The sequence below is a fragment of the Mesoplodon bidens genome (assembly GCF_964165515.1).
Source record: "Mesoplodon bidens genome assembly, chromosome: 4".
Taxonomy (NCBI): Eukaryota; Metazoa; Chordata; class Mammalia; order Artiodactyla; family Ziphiidae; genus Mesoplodon; species Mesoplodon bidens.
In genome coordinates, this window is record NC_138160.1 from 63,254,896 (window position 1) to 63,274,248 (window position 19,353).

The 19,353-nt window shown below is 36.7% G+C and overlaps 1 protein-coding gene across 2 annotated transcripts in view; it reads right to left on the reverse strand.

Annotated features, from left to right (window-relative positions):
- AP3B1 (adaptor related protein complex 3 subunit beta 1) overlaps positions 1-19,353 on the reverse strand; it is a 267,388-nt gene that overhangs the window by 125,423 nt on the left and 122,612 nt on the right. Inside the window, exons 13-14 of one of the 2 annotated variants that reach the window (XM_081231537.1) lie at positions 18,765-18,897; positions 11,500-11,609 (exon numbers count right to left, since the gene is read on the reverse strand). The exons of the other annotated variant lie outside the window; for it this stretch is intronic. Of the exons in view, the coding sequence (XP_081087663.1) occupies positions 11,500-11,609; positions 18,765-18,897 (243 nt within the window). The remainder of the gene's footprint in view (positions 1-11,499; positions 11,610-18,764; positions 18,898-19,353) is intronic. 2 annotated transcript variants of the gene reach the window in all.

Genomic DNA, 19,353 nt, shown 5'->3' on the forward strand with positions numbered 1-19,353 from the left:
CTCAGTAGTCTACCAAATAACATCTTTCAACTCTTCTTTTATAATGTGAAACCTTCACCTGTCCCATTAAAGATAATGTGAAACCCTCTTAGAACAATCCTCAGGTAGTGTGCATTTCATTCTGGAAGAACTTTGCTCCCAAAGCAGTATTTACTACAAATGAAGGATACTCCAAAGGATAAAATATATACACAATCAGGACAGTTGACTGCCCTATCAACATAAATTATTCAATATAAATGAATTTTAGATACAGAATTAATTTAAATTTTAGTTTTCAGATTTTCAACTATGCCACTTACATAACAAATGGAATCAAAGTCTTGAATACAATAAAATCTGTGTTCTCTTTTTTAAAAACTTACATAGCTAACATCTAATGAGCTCCCACCATGTTTTACCAGCATTGTTTTTAAGTACTTTACCTGTTTTCTCAGTCAGTTATCACAAAAGCCCTATGAAGTAGACTCTACCATTATCCCCACTTGATATATGAGGAAACTGGGGCACAAAGGAAATAAGAAACTTGCCCAACATCTCACAGCTTGTCAGTGATACAACTAGGACTGGAACTCCAAGTCTAGATCCAGAGTTTGCCATGGGCACTGGGCAGAGACAATGAGTGCGCTATACTCTAGGAAGAATACTGGCCAGCAAGGCAAGAAGACTGGTTCTGGTTCCTGACTGATACATATATCATGGAGACAAACAATTTCACATCAATGAGTTTCATTTACTCATTAATCAAATGAAAGTTTATTCCTTTGCACCTATTCTTTTGCCACACTGTGCAACGGCTCCCTTAAGGCCTCCTGCAGCTTCCCCAGAGCGAGCCTTTTTTTTCAGGGCAGATCTAGGCCATCTTCTTGCCTATTCCCACACTTATGCACATGCGGCATTTTCCCACTTCCTTTTACCTCTGGTTTTATGGATAAGTAAGGTGGTCACGGTGGGAAGAGGTCTAGCTGTCACCTCAGTTCCTCCTCCTCCCAGAGGGTACATGAGCCCAGGATTTTGCCCTGATAAAGTGGCTTAGGTACTGAGGGAAAACATGCTCAATCGTGTACTCTTGTCCTCTGACACTGGTCAGATTGGCTCTTTCTAAAATCCAGGAGGTCTAGGATTTAGGTCAGATAGGCAGAGATTCAGTAAGAAAGAGGTCTCATTTAAGGCTCTCAGGCTTCGTGTTAGAATCAGGTGCCCACATTTATAGGTCCTCAAGTGCTTGGTCAGATTAATAAAGCCCACTTTCTTTTCCACATGGCCATTGTTCTGTGAATAGGTCTCTTGACTGGAGCAGCGATTCTGGGGATTCACTTCTGATTTGAAGTTGTTGTTGGCTACACCCCTCACCACATTCTTCTGGAGTAACTTGTGCCACCAATCCCTGGCCATTTTTAGGGTCATGCATCACAAACCATCTTGCTTCTTTCTTCCTTGTCCCACTTCAAGCACTTCAGCTTCCTGAGGTATGTTAATGGTAAAAACTCATCACCTTTTCATTCTCCAAAAGTTCGGGGTTTTTTGCTATAGAACTGCATATAGATTTTCTTATAATTATTTTAATCTCTTCTATATCACAGTCCCAATTTGTCTACTTTTGCTTTCTCTCCACCTTATCAGAATCAGGAGGGATTTTCTACTTTATTATCCTTCCAAAGGACCACATTTAAGATGTATTTATCAATTTCAACTATCTTCATTTAGTATTCCATTTTACACAATCATCTCTGATCCCTCTTAGGTTTCTGTGCTTTCTTTCACTGTTATTTTTCAAATGTCTCAGGACAAATATCAAATTCTTTTATTTTTGGTCTCTTTACTTTAAAAATAGTGACAGTTACAGCTTTAGCCATGCCCCACACATTTTGACTAAAGTATTTTCTTTTTCTGTGCTTTTTGGAAAGCCTGTATTTTTTTCTTTAAACTTTAATTTAAAAGTGTATTTCTTGCTTCACAACTGCTCTGGTACCATTTTAAAATATTTAATTCTTATGTTATTGCTTAAGGTTAAAAAATATAAAAGCTTTAAGTTTACTTTATGTCTAAGTAAACGATTTTTTGTAAATGTTCTAGGATACATCCATAAAAGTGGTATAAGATTTTAGCTATATTTACTATATCAAGTATTGATTCTGTTATTTTATTTCTCTGTCCTTACATCTACATCTTACTTAAAAATCTATGAGGTATATCTAATTCGAGACAAGCATATTAAAGTCACCCACCAAAACTGTATTTTATCTATGTCTCCTTGCATTTCCAATAGATTTTTCATTTACATATTTATTTGGTTGCCATATTTTTTGTGCACATAGGTTTAGGTTTCTTAATTTCTTTGTAAATTGGGTCTTTTTTCCCATTTTATAATGTTCCATTTTATCCTGTTAAAAGCCTTTAATTAATTTTAAATTCTTGTTGATATTCACTTAATGTCTCTCTCCCTACTTTCTTATTTTCAACCTTTATCACTTTGATTATGGTGTTTTAATTATAATTGGCCTCTATCTGGCTTTTGTTTTTCATTCCAATTTGAAGTCTGTCTTCTAATGAGAGAATGCAATCCACTCATATTCAGAGTAGGCTATATTTGATTTTTACTCTTCCATCTTACTTCTTGATTTTAACTCTTTAATTTTAATTTTTTTTTTTTTTTTTGCGGTATGTGGGCCTCTCATTGTTGTGGCCTCTCCCGTTGCGAAGCACAGGCTCCGGACGCACAGGCTCAGCAGCCATGGCTCACGGGCCCAGCCGCTCCGCGGCATGTGGGATCTTCCCAGACCGGGGCACAAACCCGTGTCCCCTGCATCGGCAGGCGGACTCTCAACCACTGCGCCACCAGGGAAGCCCTCATTTTAATTTTTAAAAATTTATTATTTACTTTACATTTTGGTTTTCTTTTTTTCCTTTTGTGAATTTGGAATTCCCACCATATTTTGTATTCCACTAATAGTTATCTTCTATCTGACAAAAACAGAAAAACAAGCTTTGCTATATAGGTTTGTAAGAAAGTATGTACTTGGTTAATATTCCAACAACTGCCGTAGAGAAAGTCGATGCAATCAAACATTCTCCTGAGCCCCACACAGGGACATAATCAAATACAACAAATTCTTCTTCCAACGAAGTCTGTGGTTTGCTTGATATGGGTCTTATATACTACCACAGGTTTCATGTATAAGCAGCTGCATTCACCTGAAAGCCCTAATACTCCCTTGCCTTTACCTCTTCCTTTCTAACAAGAGCAGAACAAGCTAAAAAGCACAAGTTTTAACTAAATTCTGCACAAGATGATGGGAAATACAGAACTCCACATTCCTATTTCTTTCTCATAACCAGACACATATTTCTCCATCATTCTTTATAAACAAGGAATTAACTATTTTCCCTATCAAAACCCACTGTTTTCACCCCAAGATAAGCTATTTTCACCTTACTATTTTTTTAACAAAATTCACATTTTATTTAGGTTGAAATAAACTATACAAAATTGATTTTCTTCACCAAAAATAACAGCAATATTTTCTGTATTATTCCTAGATAAACCATAAAACACTTATTTTCGTAGTTTTTCTAGGTTTTGCTTGTAAATCAAGATGAGGCAGTAGATACAGTCTTGGAAAAAAAACCAAGAAAACAAACAAATCAGTTGTCAGTATCCATGGCCTCTGATCCTGTCTTGACCATGAAACAGAAGTGTTCAAAAAGCTTATGAGGATGTAGGCTCAATAAAGGAACGTAAACAGCAACAACCAGATGTGGAACAACAATGGCAAGCTCTTCCATTCAAACTTTAACTATAACTTGTTCCTTTAACTTCATTTGATAAAGACAAAATCTACACTGAAATTCTTGTTTGGCGAGCTCACACATTTCTCTTACAGTCTGATAATTTTCTTAACTGTCCCTTACGGATTTTTAACAGCATATTTAAAACTCCTGCCATTCAAAGGTCAGTCGTGAACTTCATTGTAACGTTTTATAAATGTATTCCTTCCTCCCATACCTCCTCAAAATTTATTTCTTCAAAGAACTGATAACTCAATCCCTGATAACTGGATCCACAGCGATAAATGTTATGTCTAAAATGACTTAACTAATACAATTCCAAAGTGCCATTAGCAGAGATCACACAGAGTGTAACATGGTACTTTCAATGCTATCTTCTGGAAGAACAGTTAGGTCTCCAAAGTATGGGAGTTCAAACGGGCCATTTTAACAGGCAGATTATCAATGACTAATGTACTCAATGGGAGGCCTACAGATCGAGATATTCAGTGATTAAGTGGCCTACGTACACCTTACAACTCTTCTGTAAGATATTTTCAAATTTCTGACAGGTTTGTTCAAATATCACATATAAGAGAAAGCCAATTTTAAAAGTCTCTTAGGTAGTTTCAATGGTTTCTGAATTATCTGTAGGGAGCTCTGACTTACTTGTATAGAGTTTGATATATGTATCCACCATTAAATCCAAATCGTGTTTTATATCAAAATTTATGTTAAGCAAAGCCAAGTTACTTGACCTTTGGTCTGTCAAAGTGTTCCTCAGGTATGCTTTGAGATGATTTCGTCCACTTTCAGAGCATTCATTCTCAACCTTCGTCACAGGAAGAATACATAGGACCTTCAGCAATGCATAAACATTAGGGAAAAACTTGATGTCTGGCAGATGAAGGGCTTCATAAATAGTGGATGGAAGTTCTATATGTTTCCCTCTGTGTTTCCACTTGATTCTCCAACAATGCAGCTCAGCAGAGAGCGTGTCAGGATTAGGTAAGTCACTTCTGTACATGTCAGCATCATGCTCCTCTGATGTATTGAATTTGAGCTGTCCCATGACAGAGGGTACCAGAGATAGGCATTTAAGAGCTTTGAGGTGTTGTTCTGAGAATATATCTTTCAGTCCCTGAATAATGTGTTTCACTGTTGGAACACTTAAGAGTTTATTAGTAACTCGCAGAGGTTAGCTGAGATTTCAGGTCACTGTGCTGAGCTCTGCGAAATTTCCCTGGGAGTTTCATCTGAATATCAACTTTGGTTGCCAAATTTGTGGCTTCCACAAACTAAAATTCATGATAAACTTCGATATTTTCCATCACTTCATTTAGTGAATGCAGCACTGCAGTCAAACTACTGGATGCAAAGAAGGCATCAGAGATTTGTCCCTGAAGATTTTTCCCAAAGGCTCTTGTAAAAGATAGAACATTTTTAAGAACAACAATGGTAACAATGAAATCAGAATCTGTTACCGCACTACAGAGTACAAATGCTCGGCCAGCTATACAGTTATTCCATCTAACATTTGTGTCACTAATTATACCATCTAAACACAACACAAGTGCTTGTAGGAGGTCCACTAAGATTCCAAACGCATCATGCCTGCCTGTCCACTGAGAATAGCAAATTTCCTTCAGTTCTTTGCCCCTTTCTTCACTGTTCTGAAAGAGGACAGAAAGTACATTGTAAAGCTCTAAAAGCAGTTGTGGTGATTGATGGAAAAAAGAATGAACTTCCTCAATTGTTCCTAATATGACAGATACTCCCGTAACAGGCACTGATTTTGCCAACCACGTATTTAAGGCACAGGAAGAGCAGAGTGTGTAGATAGCTTGGGGATATTTCTCTAAAAGTCTAGAAGCAACAACTTTCACTTTGGAAGAAAACCCACTGGACACAATGTAAGACTGGCCACGACAGTACTCCATGTTTAATCCCCACTTCTCAGTTATCGTAGTGTGAAATTTCACAGCCAAAATTTCTGCATCGGCTTCATAAGGCAGGAAACCCACAAATTCCTCTCTCAGGCTGTGAGCTTCATCAACAAACCTTACTAACCCAGGCAGGTGCACTTCCCCTGCTATGCCCACCACGTCATCAGTGACGATGGAAAAGAAGGGAGAGTCTCCCACTTCCCTGAGGGTTTCTTCCCAAATGCAGCTCTCACAGATCTCTAGCATCTGTTTTTGCTGTGTTTTCAAACAGAACAATGTGTTAACTGCGTTGTCTCAAAGCGCTTTCTCAGAACCTCTTCATCAGAACTGATCCAGCACTGCAGCAGTGCCTGAAGGTTATCAGGAGTAAAGAGACCTTCTGGGATTTCATCAGCTTCATGTCCATCCAGAGGTATGTTCTGTTTCCCATAAGAATTAAAATTTCAAATAAAGATTTTAAGTGTTCTTTGTTTTCCTTCTCTTCAAGGCTTAAAGGTAAAAGTCTTCATCCTGCTCTTCACCCCCTTCTTCTGCACTGGTGTCCTGAGTATTGCTGTTGTTTATTTCCTTATGTTTTGGTTCCTGTTCAGAAGTTTCATCAATTTTCTTCTGTTTCGGTGTCCTGATTTCATCTTCACTCAATTCTTTTATTCGTTTTTTCTGTGTCTGTGTGGATTATTCAAATGGTCGGTAAGATCAAATATTGTTGGTATTGCATTATCTCGAAGAACTGCCCTCTAAGGACTAGTTCTATGGACCATATAAGTCTCCAAGTGTTTGGCACACAATCGGTAATGTTAAATTAGTTGATCAGGCATTTTGACTTCTAAGTCGGCTCTCCTACAATTCTCCCCTCACTTCTGGCATCTGGCTGGATCCCGCGGGAACCTGAAAAAGGCCAGGTCCTACTGCGTGCTCTTCCGCGTGCAGCTGGGGGCCATGCAGAAGCTCTGCATCGTCGTCTGCCTGCCAACCGGCCCAGCCCTCCCCTCCCGCTTCCTCAGGCAGCCCGCCCGCCCGCCCGCCCGCCCGTCAGGGCTGGGGAGGGGAGACAGGCTGGTGTGCCAGGAGGTGGGGGGCACCTTACTACTTTTTAAACACAAGATGAGAATACAAAAATAATTTCACTTCTCTCCCCTCTCTTCCTCCCATGAGACCTTCAAAACACATTTATTCTGCCCCAATCCCATCCTACCCCTAGATTTTCTAAGATTGTTCAATATTTTTAGTTCCAGATTATTCGAATTTCCCTTATATTATGGCCCTTCTTTTTCAAGAGTTCTCAGCACTTTTGTTAGACATTCCTAGTCTATCTTTATACATTTTAATTATGTGTATAAATATATACATATATTTGTGTATCTCTATTCTTTGATTTCCCCAATCTAGAGTTCACTGCTGTGGTTCATTAGTTCTTGCTTAGAAAAGTGGTTCTTACTAGATGATGTAACACTTGTCTAAAAGGTATCTAAATACCTGTAGGAGTATTTGTGATTGTTACAATGACTAAAAATACTACTGAAATTTGGTGCTTGGTACACAGGGATGCTGGATGTCTATCTCAGTAGACTTGAGGAAAAGGTTTTACCCTCTTATCTCCCATCAATAGATCACTGACAAATAATGTCAAACATTTGTTTCACGTGTGGGCAAATATGGACCAATCTAATCCTTAATTTCTCAGTGATTTAGGGGAATCAAAAGGAAACAACAATAAAGTCCTGGCCAGGTCACTGAGTAGGCAAGTGAATTGAACACAAAAAAGAGAGACTAGAAATGGAAAACAGATACAGCATGATGTATTGGTTAAGAAAGCAGACCTACTAGATATGTGACCTTAGGCAAGTTACTTAACCTCTCTGTGCCTCAGTTTTCTTTTACGTAAAATATATAGAATAGAACCTACCTTTCAGAGTTCTTATTAAAATTAATGATTTATATTTTTAAGTTGCTTAGAATAGTGCCTGGCATATGATTAGTACTAGAGGAGTTATGTTAAATAAATTAGTAAAATAGAATTGAAGCAACAAGGATGCTTACTAAATTCAAACCTTATCATTAAGTCTGTCTTCCTCAAAAACTTTAAATATAGCCATAATCATAATTACAGCCTACACGAAGCTCTGTTTTAAGTGTTTCAAATATGTTGACTCATTTATTTCTCACAAGAGATCTATAGTTATTAGTACTACGGCTCCCATTTTACAGAGAAGAAAACTTGAGCAGGGAGAAGTCAAGTATTGCTTAAGATCACAAAGCAAGTAAAAGGCAGAGACTAAATTTGAACACAACTCATCTGGTTTTCAAATCCACTCTCTTAACCTCTCATACACAGTCTTTGTAATAAGTCCTGACTTTGATGATTAATCAACAATAACAGTAGATATGAAGACAAAGAACAGTGGTGAGAATGTGGTAGAAGATCAGATGCTAAGTGACCCTATGAGTATTATTCTTAGCTTTAAGATAAATGTGTAACTGCCCTGCAAGCTTTAAAAACACTCTGAAGGAAAGAAAACTTTGCCACTAGAGAGATTAAAAATTGGTCCTGACTACTAGGCTCCAAACCTAGCCATCTATTACCTTTAATTATACAAATATGATCCCTCTGAACAGACTCTGAGTATAGATTACCCCATCTTCAAACAAGGAAGAAGGGTGACCCTTGCACAACACGGGTTTGGGCTGCATGGGTCCACTTACACGCAGATTTTTTTTCAAAAAACATGCAGTTGCAGGTTTTGCATATGCAGATTCAACCAATCTGGATCAAAATTTCCACCCCCGGTTGGTTGAATCTGTGGATGCAAAACTTATGAATATGAGGGCTGACTGTAATATACTGCCCCCTCCTTAAACAACAACCCCTCTAGTTAGAGAACATTAGCTGTCAAACTAACCAACATTCAAGGGACAGGCAGAGTAAAAGACAAACACAATGGAGAAGAGTTTGAAGAAACACCAGCAGAAGCAATGGAGAGAATGTCTCAAAAGGGAAGCAGTGGTCAGTGAAATCAAATGCTAATGAAAGATCAAGAAAGATGTGGACAGCAAATTATCCACTGGATTTAATAAAAGGAGATAGTCAATGACCTTGCAAAAGCAGAAGTAGTGGAGTGGTGGAGAGACAAAATCAGACTGTGATGGGTTGACGAATTGAAGGTAAGGAAATAAAATTCTTTTCAGGTAATTCTTCCGAAAACTTTAGTTCTAAAGGAAGAAGAGAATGAAATAGGACACAAATAACAATAACAGCTAACACACGGTGCTGTGTGCCAGGCAATGTTCTAAGAGCTTTACATTTCCTAACTAACACAATACTTTCAATAACATAGGTTCTTTTACCCTCACCATTTTATATTGGTGGGCAAAGTGACGTACAGCGATATTAATGTGAGGACATGTAATGTGACAGAGCAAAAATTAATATTTATTTTTAAATTTAATTTAATTTTTAAACAACTTCAGATGTATAGAAAACTTGCAAGAAGAATAAAAAGAATTTCTGAATACCCTTCACCCACATTTCCCAAATGTTAACATTTTACTACATTTACTCTAGCTTTCTACATATACAAACACATTTTGGTTTCCAAATCACTCAAAGTTGTAGATATGCCCTAATACTCTGAAATACTTCAGTGTAAACTTCCTAAAAAAAGGAATGCTCTTATATAATAAACACAGTAGAATTATTTAAAATCCAGGAAACTGAACACTGAACCAATACTATTAACTATTCTAAAGATTTTATTGAGATTTTTCCAATTATCCCTATAAAATCCTTTATAGCAAAAGAAAATCCAAAATTATGTTACATACAGTTGTCATATCCTTCTAATCTCTTTTAACCTGCAAAAGTTCCTGAGTTTTTCTTTCCATTTTATGATATTAGCATTTTTAAAGACTGTAAGACAATTATTTTGTAGAATACCCTCATTTGGTTTTGTCTCATGATTAGATTCAAGTTATTCACTTTTGGCAGGAATTCAACAGACTTGATGCTGAGTTCTATTCGGTGTATCTTATCAGAAGGTACATAATCCCACTTCTGGCAATGATAACTATGTTCATTTGGTTCAGGTAGTGTCTGCTAGGCTTCTCCGTTGTAAAGTCAAAAGTCAATAATTTGCCCTTTTAAATTAAGAATAACTTATGAGGTTATTTATACCTTGAAACTGCAAATATCCTGTTACTACTCAAATTTTCACCCCCTAGCTTTCAGCATTTGTTAATGATTCTCGCGTGAATCTATTACTGTTGTGATGGCTATTCTAATTCCATCCTTTGTTCTTCTACAATTATTAGTTGTTTTTGCATTGTAAGGAATAACTTCCCTTTCTCCTTACTCATTCATTAATTCATCCATTCAAGTGTGGATTCAGAGATTCTTACCCTATTCAATAGGTTATAATCCTTTTACCATCATTTATTTTGTTGCTCAAATTAGCCAGTAGGGGCTCATTTAAGCTGGCTCTTGTATCTTTCTGACACGTCTCTACCATTCTGTGAGCACTGTCTTGTTTTTATGGCCCAACAAGATGTTCCAAGATTATCTTCTTTCCTTGCCCTAGCTCAGAAATCAGCCATTTCTCTAAGGAGCCCTGGTTCCTTTAAATGCCGAATGGAATTTAAAAACCAAAGTCTACCGTAAAAGGAGATGCAGTACTACATTCTACAACATGCATGAACCTTGAAAACACTCTAAGTGAAAAAAGCCAGGGCTTCCCTGGTGGTGCAGTGGTTGGGAGTCCGCCTGCCAATGCAGGGGACACGGGTTCGAGCCCTGGTCCGGGAGGATCCCACATGCCGTGGAGCAACTGGGCCCATGTGCCACAACTACTGAGCCTGCGCTCTAGAGCCTGCAAGCCACAACTACTGAGCCCATGTGCCACAACTACTGAAGCCCGCATGCCTAGAGCCTGTGCTCCACAGCAAGAGAGGCCACCACAATGAGAAGCCCACTCAAGGAAGGGTGGCCCCCGCTTGCCACAGCCAGAGAAAGCCTGGACACAGCAACGAAGACCCAAGCAGCCAAAAAGAAATAAATAAATTTAAAAAAAAAGAAAAAAGCCAGACACAAAAGGCCACTTATTATATGATTCCATTTGTATGAAATGTCCAGAATAAGCAAATCCATAGCGACAGAAAGTAGATTAGTGGTCAGGGGCTGCAGTAACGGAAGGATCAGGAGTTTCACGTTAGGAACTTGATTTTAGGGATGATGAAAACGTTCTGGAATTACAGAGTGGTCATGGTTGCACAACCTTGTGAATATACCAAAACCCACTGAGTTATATACTTAAAAGGGTGAATTTAATGGTATGAAATTATACCTCAATTAAAAGAAAAAAAACAAGATCTGGGCACTAGGTGTGCTCAGTGGCACTGGGGTTATTATTGCATGTAGGCCCTCTTCAAGGACAGCATTAGGAAACAGATGTTTGTATACTCATGTACGAATGCATATGTGTACATACAAATGTGTAGACACACACATACATGCATATACACTCCAACACATCTAGCTATCTATATAAAAACCCATGAAGTTCACACTGATATCTCCAATTCCAAGCCAATACTGCAGTATTTATTGTATCCTTCCCTTTTTTCAGATTTGTGATTCCCTTCCACAACAGTGTGGAATCTTAGAACAAGGAGAGTTCAGCTCTCTTCACCATTATACTTCAGTATGTCTGTTTATTTTAACAAAACTATAATTTACTGAATAAAATTCGGCTGAATTGGTACTAAAAGCAAAGATCTCTTAATTGGTACTCACAGTGATACTGTCCAAGAGTTTGGCCATATGTTTAATAATTTCACCATGTTGTACGGGTTGCATTTGCAGTAATTTCTTAATAACAACCACACTTTCAGCAACAACTATTTCTGAAAAAAAAATCACATTATGCATATTAAATATGTATAATTCAATTCAAACTCATTATTCTTGGTAAAATGTAAATTTAAATTAGCAAAACATTCTATATGTCTTAAATGACTAGGTGAAAACTATAGCCATGAGTGTACATCTAAATTTTTGGGGTGAACCTTCATCTAAAATAGAAGAGTATACTTTAATTTCTAACTTCTGTTGCTCTCTCCTAGCTTCTGATATCCCTTTCTAATCTCTGCTTCTTTAATTCAGAAAAGCAAAGTGAGGTTAGATTATGCAATCACAATGTTCAACTGTCTTTGGCTTTTAATCACAGCTCTCAAATACTGTTATTTGATTCCTAGCAGTTATATAGTGGTAATCAAATACTTAGAATCTACGTAACATTTTTTCAATTCTAAAGAAAATAGCAAACTTTAAAAAAATTCCTTAAGTGGTATGTCTAGAAAAGTGAGTAGCACGTATTATTAGTTGTAGGAAAGGTGTTACTATAGAAATAGCATGGACTTCAAGCCAGAAAGGGTGGGCTTGTGAGCTAAACCGTTTCCATTTGATGCATGAATCCACTCTCTGCATTTCTTGGCCCAACTCTGTGCCCTTAGAGGCTGACTTCTGTGGACTGTATCAACCAGACTTCTTTGTCCCTCACTTACAGGTATGTTTAGCCAATAGGAAGCACCAGCAAGAAATCAGGGGGCAGGAGAGAATATTTATTATCCTGGATCCCTCTCCTGCCAGACCTCCCTGGCAGTGCTAGCATTCCTCTATTGAAGGTTTCAGCTCCTAATGAGTGGCTCTCTCCTTCAGGGTCCGTTAAGTGTCCCGACTCCTCAAACCGCTTCCCTTCAATTCTACATATGGTAAAGGCTTCCCACCGTTGCTACCCTGCGAGCCCCAGGGTGTTGCAGTATATCTTGTAGGTTTCCCTTAATCCCACCCACAATTTATAAATACATAGTTCCTTCATTAAATTCTCTTCAACTGTCCCTTTTAAGTGCATCATCTGTTTCTTGCCAGGGCCTTAACTAATATAGTAATTGGTACTAGGAGTGGCTCTAGGAAGCAGATCCTCAAATTGGGATTCTGAGATTGAGTTATCACAGGCTAATCACTGGTCCAGAGTTACGATTTTAGTGGCACCGGTAGAGAAATGTCATAAACTACTAAGGGCACCTGACCTAATGGAATGAATCTTATGTAAATGATTACTAACGTTACTGATGCCAAAGAAATATACCAACACTGCCTTTACTTATTATTCTGGCATTTTTATTAATTGAGATTCATGGATAATAGAGATTCCCCTGGCAAACACATAGGTTTATTTTAATATTATTCTGGAAATATACCATGACTTGTGTTCTGTTACTCTTTTTCTCTGAAATACATTTTCTTATCTAGCCCCATTTAAGAATATAAGCAAAATTTTTTATCATTCTAATTATTATTAAACGTATGTATTTCAGATTATATATATGTGTGTACATACACACACACACACACACACACAAACACACACACCCCTCTTTCTCCCTAGGAATGATACATTAATGTTTCATAATGTTTCAGTTTACAAAATGATACATTTCTTTTTAATTCTCACAATAACATATGGTAGGTACCTTATTATCATCATCTTAAAGATGAAGAAAGAGAAATGCACTGAAGAATTCAAACTCAGAACCAGAATGTACCATTTTATCTCTAATGTTCTATGTTATTATGAGTGGGTATTACTTTTATAAAGACCACCTCTTGGAGCTATGAGGAAAACAGAAACAAATCAGAATGAGATTCTGCTCTCATCAAACTTACACTCTGCTAGGAAACATTAAGTGGTTATGTAAGCAATTACCATGCAAAGTACGGTTAAGTGTGGTTTTAAAGAATCCATAGTAAAAAATTTATCTTTTTAAAATATATTATTGCAAAATTAGCCTAAGTAAAAAAAAAAAAAAAGTTGTATAATTTTAATTATCCACATGTAGAGGCAGAGTTGGCTATAGTTGAAATAAATTTGGCATTATTTACCCTTTGGTGGCACCTTAGTTTCCTACTGTTGTTGTTATAGATTACCACAAACTTAGTGGCTTAAAGCAACACAAATTTATCATTTTACAGTTCTGGAGCAAGAAGTTAACACGAGTCTTACAGAGCTAAAATCAAGGTGTTAACAGGACTAAGTTCTCCACAGAGGTTCTAAGGGGAAATCCGCTCTTTGCCTTTTCAAAATTTTAGAGGCTACCCACATTCCTTGGCTCAAGGCCCCCTGACAGCAAAGACATCATTTTAGCCTCTGCTTTTGACATCTGACTTTCTTGGTTACACTGGGTCCAAGATTATTGGATGAATAATCTCTCCATCTCAATTTTTTTTCTAACATGTTAGTTTCTGCTGTATAACAAAGTGAATCAGCTATATGTATACATATACCCCCATATCCCCTCCCTCTTGTGTCTCCCTATCCCCCCCGTCTAGGTGGTCACAAAGCACGGAGCTGATCTCCCTGTGCCATGCAGCTGCTTCCCACTAGCTATCTATTTTACATTTGGTAGTCCATCACTCTCTCACTTTGTCCCAGCTTACCTACCCTTCCCCCTCTCTGTGTCCTCAAGTCCATTCTCTATGTCTGCATCTTTATTCCTGTCCTGCCCCTAAGTTTGTCAGAAACTTTTTTTTTAATTTTTTTAAGATTCCATATATATGTGTTAGCATATGGTATTTATTTTTCTCTTTCTGACTTACTTCACTCTGTGTAACAGACTCTTGGTCCATCCACCGCACTACAAATAATTCAATTTCGTTTCTTTTTATAGCTGAGTAATATTCCATTGTATATATGTGCTACATCTTCTTTATCCATTCATCTGTTGATGGACACTTAGGTTGCTTCCATGTCCTGGATATCGTAAATAGTGCTACAATGAACATTGTGGTACACGACTGTTTTTGAATTATGGTTTTCTCAGGGTATATGCCCAGTAGTGGGATTGCTGGGTCATATTGTAGTTCTATTTTTAGTGTTGTAAGGAACCTCCATACTGTTCTCCATAGTGGCTGTATCAATTTACATTCCCACCAACAGTGCAAGATGGTTCCCTTTTCTCCACACCCTCTCCAGCATTTATTGTTTGCATCCCAAGAATCTTAATCACGTCTGTAAAGTTCCCTTTGCCACATTAGGTAACATATTCACAGGTTCCAGGCATCAGGACCTGGACATCTTCAGGCGTTGGGATGGAGGGGGAGGGTGTTATTCTACCCTACCCAGGTGCCTTCTCACTCCCTTTGGGTAATTCCACCCTACTTTTCCTTCATGCTACCTCCTGGTTTTCAAAGACCTCACTCAGCACTGCAGTGGTACTCCACCACAAGTACAAAGTGATCTTATGTTCTGGGCCTTTCCAAGCTTTCTCCTTGTCCTCAACAGAACTTAATGGTCCTTACTCTAAGAAGTATAGCCTACTATTTTTAAACATTGTAATTTTATTTTGGTAAGAACACTTAACATGAGATCTACCCTCTTAACAAATTTTTAACCATATGATACTTTATCGTTGACTACAGGTACAATGTTGTACCTGATCTTCAGAGCTTATTCACCTCGCTTAACTAAAATTGATGCCCACTGATTAGTAGCTGCCCATTTCCTTTTTCTTCTAGCCCCTGGCAAGTACCTTTCTGTTCTTGGATTCTATGAATTTGACTATTTTAATAGGTCATACAAGTAGAAACATTCAGTATTTGTCTTTCTGTGACCGGATTATTTCACTTAAGTTTCTCAAGATTAGTACAGCCTACTATTATCTTCATTTTACAAGTGAGGAATCTGAAGCACAGGGAGATTGGGTAATTTATTCAAGACAACATTAACATTCAAACATAGGTAGTCTAGTTCTGCATGAGAGCAGACAGCTGGCAATTGAGTAAGTGGTCAATATACAGGAAGACTGTAGTATACTTGTTTATTATTGCCTCCCTCCATTAGGCTGTGAGCTCCTTATGGGCAGAAACTTTCTATAGGCTGATGAATATCTTATTCATCTATTCTATACATACTAAATACCTCAACTGATTCAACTTTTCAACAAATGCCTATTATATAAAACAAAACAAAACAAAAAATAGTCTTTGCCCCAATTCTTTTAGTTTACAGTAGGTGGTAAGAAGGTTATTCAGACAAGCAAATTTTGCTAATATATTATCTAAAGAAAATTAACTGAGGAATTAAATTATCCTAAGTCAACTGAAATGCAGATTTCTCCTTAAGGTCTTTAAGAAATTTGTTTATCAGTGAAACTTACATAGTGATAATGGACTATTTTAGGGCAACCTTCAAGTCTGCCTAGAAGTCCTGTCCATGCCAAGAAAGAAGAAGTCAACAACAACAAAAACCCTACAGGTCAAGAAGAATATATTAAATATATGTAAAAACAATGGAGTCTCAGTGCTGTCCCTGGGGTTGTAAGATACATTATCTAAAAAGATGATGAGGTATTCATACTAATATAAAATCAAAGAGTCATAGACCCTTAGAGGGCTGAAAGATTTTACAGATTTTAATGAAACTGAGGCCTCATTCACAGCATTTATTCCTAAAAGCAGATCTTTCAATAGGAAAAGAAAGGGGCTCTGTTGTAACAACTAACCATTTTAAGTTAAAAATATTATTACTTTCTTTAATGTCACCTAGCCAGTTTCCAAACTATGAAAGTGAAGCACATATGATAAACAGTTAAAGAATCAGGCAAATGATGATTGTGAAATCAGAACCTGAAAAATACAATTTAAGTTTCTTAATATTCAAAGCAGAAAAAAAATCCACGGTTATAAACAGAGTTTTGATTTACCAAAAACAAAAGTCTGAACATTAAAATGTCAGAGCTTAAGTTAGTAAATCTACCTTGAAGAGTGATTATAAATTATATCAGTTTCCCACTGACTAATTATAAAATGATCTATTCTTCCCTTAAAAGTACTACAGGGGGGCTTCCCTGGTGGCGCAGTGGTTGAGAGTCCGCCTGCCAATGCAGGGGACGCAGGTTCGTGCCCCGGTCCGGGAAGATCCCACATGCCGCGGAGCGGCTGGGCCCGTGAGCCATGGCCGCTGAGCTTGCGCGTCCGGAGCCTGTGCTCCGCAACGGGAGAGGCACAGCAGTGAGAGGCCCACGTACCGCAAAAAAAAAAAAAAAAAAAAAAAAAAAAAAAGTACTACAGGGTATAGAATATTCATCTTCTAAATCAAAGTCAATAAAAAATTAAGAGTTTGGGATTAACATATACACATAACTATAAATAAAATAGATAATCAACAAGGACCTACTGTATAGCACAGAGAACTCTACCTAATATTCTGTAACAGCCTAAATGGGAAAATAATCTGAAAAAGAATAAATATATGTATATGTATAACTGGATCACTTTGTTGTACACCTGAAACAAACATAACATTGTAAATCAACTATACGGCAATATAAAATAAAAATTTTTTTAAATAGATAAAAGCAAAACTTGCTAAAAAGAAAAAAAGTACTACAGGGGTACAGAATATTCATCTTTTAAATCAAAGTCAATAAAAAATAGTTTTTGAGAAATTAATGTGTTAGAAAGCCTAAGTAGAAACAACTGCTTTAAAATCCAGCTTGAAAATTTCACATGAGAAAAAGTGGTCAAAATACAAAATTGACAAACCTTAGATCCATTTTGTATTTCAAAGAACTAGCCAGTATTCTAACTGATTTGTGGTGCTTTTTGTAAGCAATCAAATTGAAGTGTGTCTTGTTTGATCAAATAGAAAGTCATTATTAAAGACATAGGAAAATGAAAACATATTTTTTAACTCACATTTTAAAGTGTGACATAGAAATAGAGACAAAAAGGATGTTATTGTTAAAAGTAGAAATAGATAAAATGGATGACATTTAGCACCCTATCCTCTGTAGTTACCTTCTACAGGCAATTTTTTTAAAAAATCGATTTCCTTGATAATTTTTCTTGCCACTTATTTGAAGTTATAATACTGCATATAGAAAAATGTTCTATCCATCATAATATCTTGAATTTACAGGTTAAAATTTATCATTTTATGCTTACAGGAAAGATCATTCTTATTTGGGGATAAATTTTGTTTCAAATTTTTTTTCGTTAGAAGTATTTACAATAATGTTACAGCTTTCTAGAGATCTACATCTGGAAAAAGACAATTAGGTGTAACATAGTAAAAAGTTACTTTTCAAATAAAATATAAAAAGTAATCAATTTTGTTATGTTTCACCTTATGGTTGCTATGTCATATATGCCTGGGTCTAGATATGACATAATTATATTTAGAATTCCACAAATAATTTCAATAATTTTACACAGAAAATTTTCCTTAAAAAAACCCTTGTTTTAATCTCATTTTAATTAAATACATTATTTTAAAGGTGAAAGCTGAATCATTTTTTCTTTCTTCAAAAGGTCTCATTTATTTTAAAGCCATATCATAGAAATAACGGACACTTACCACAGAAATTATGAAATCTAGATTATGTATTTTACTGGATATTACCTATCCAGTTTTACAAAATGTTTAGACACTGTTTGGCTTAAAAACATGAAGCTGTTCCAAACCGATGACTTTTAAATCTAATTAATCTTGAATATAAAATTAAGTGACTTTCTGGAAAAAAACTTTGAAGTTACACATTTACATACTTTTTTGATCTAGCCTTTATAACTTCTCATGTTGTAAAGTCATTTGCCTGCTTTTAGCACCCTCTGCAGGTGAACCAATATTATACATGACATATGTCATTAAAAAGCAGTAAAATAGAACCTTTGTGAAAAGGGTGATATGAAGGTGATTAAATTGTGAAGAAATAAAATAAACAAATTATACTTTCTTAGTTCTGGCCAGGCAAGAAAATTCTGTTTGTAAGTTAATTATCTAATTTACTAAACAACAAAAAACTGTGAGTGTGTGTGTGTGTGTGTGCGCGCACATGCATGTAGTTCAAAGATAAAATGTTACTATTCATTGTAACCATGCTACTGACATACAGGAAAAACTAAAATGCAATACTAAAAAAGAAGTTACAATCTGTAGATCATACCAAGAATATTCAAATGAGAAATTATTTGAAAATAAAATGAAGCTGTCAACTTACCATCCCTGTTGGACAGCAGACACACCAGGCCAGTAAGGCATGTGTCAGTGACTTCTGAGATGTTGGTGGCACATCTGCCTATAGTTTGAATAGTGGCTGCTGCAAACTGTTTATCCTGGCTTTTCACATAGGTCTAAAAAATTATCTCAGTTAGTTCATACATTGGCACTATCAAGTGAACAAAAAAATCCCTAATATATTAAGCTCTGTCAGAATATAAGAATTCTAGAACACATAATCTCATCTAAAGGCATAACAAGAGGTCTGACTCCCGAATTAATTTAGTTCTGTTTTTTCACTTAAAGAATGTGGCTACAGAAGAGGCACATTTTCAAGCCAGGTTCATTCACCTGTGGCTACAGTGGCTTGTGACTCCAGAAGAGATAGTGGGGAGCAGTCACCCAAGGACAGCAATTAGTTTAAGTGCAAGGTTGAAAGAGATGATGAGAACCCTCTCTTTGGAGGTTTCAGTTCATTTAACCAGCAGCATGTGTGAATTTATGAAAAAAGGGTTGCTTTTTCAGAGACACTAAAGCTAAAAATTGGGAGAAGAGGAGGAAAAGGATGAATATGCTACTGATAAACATTT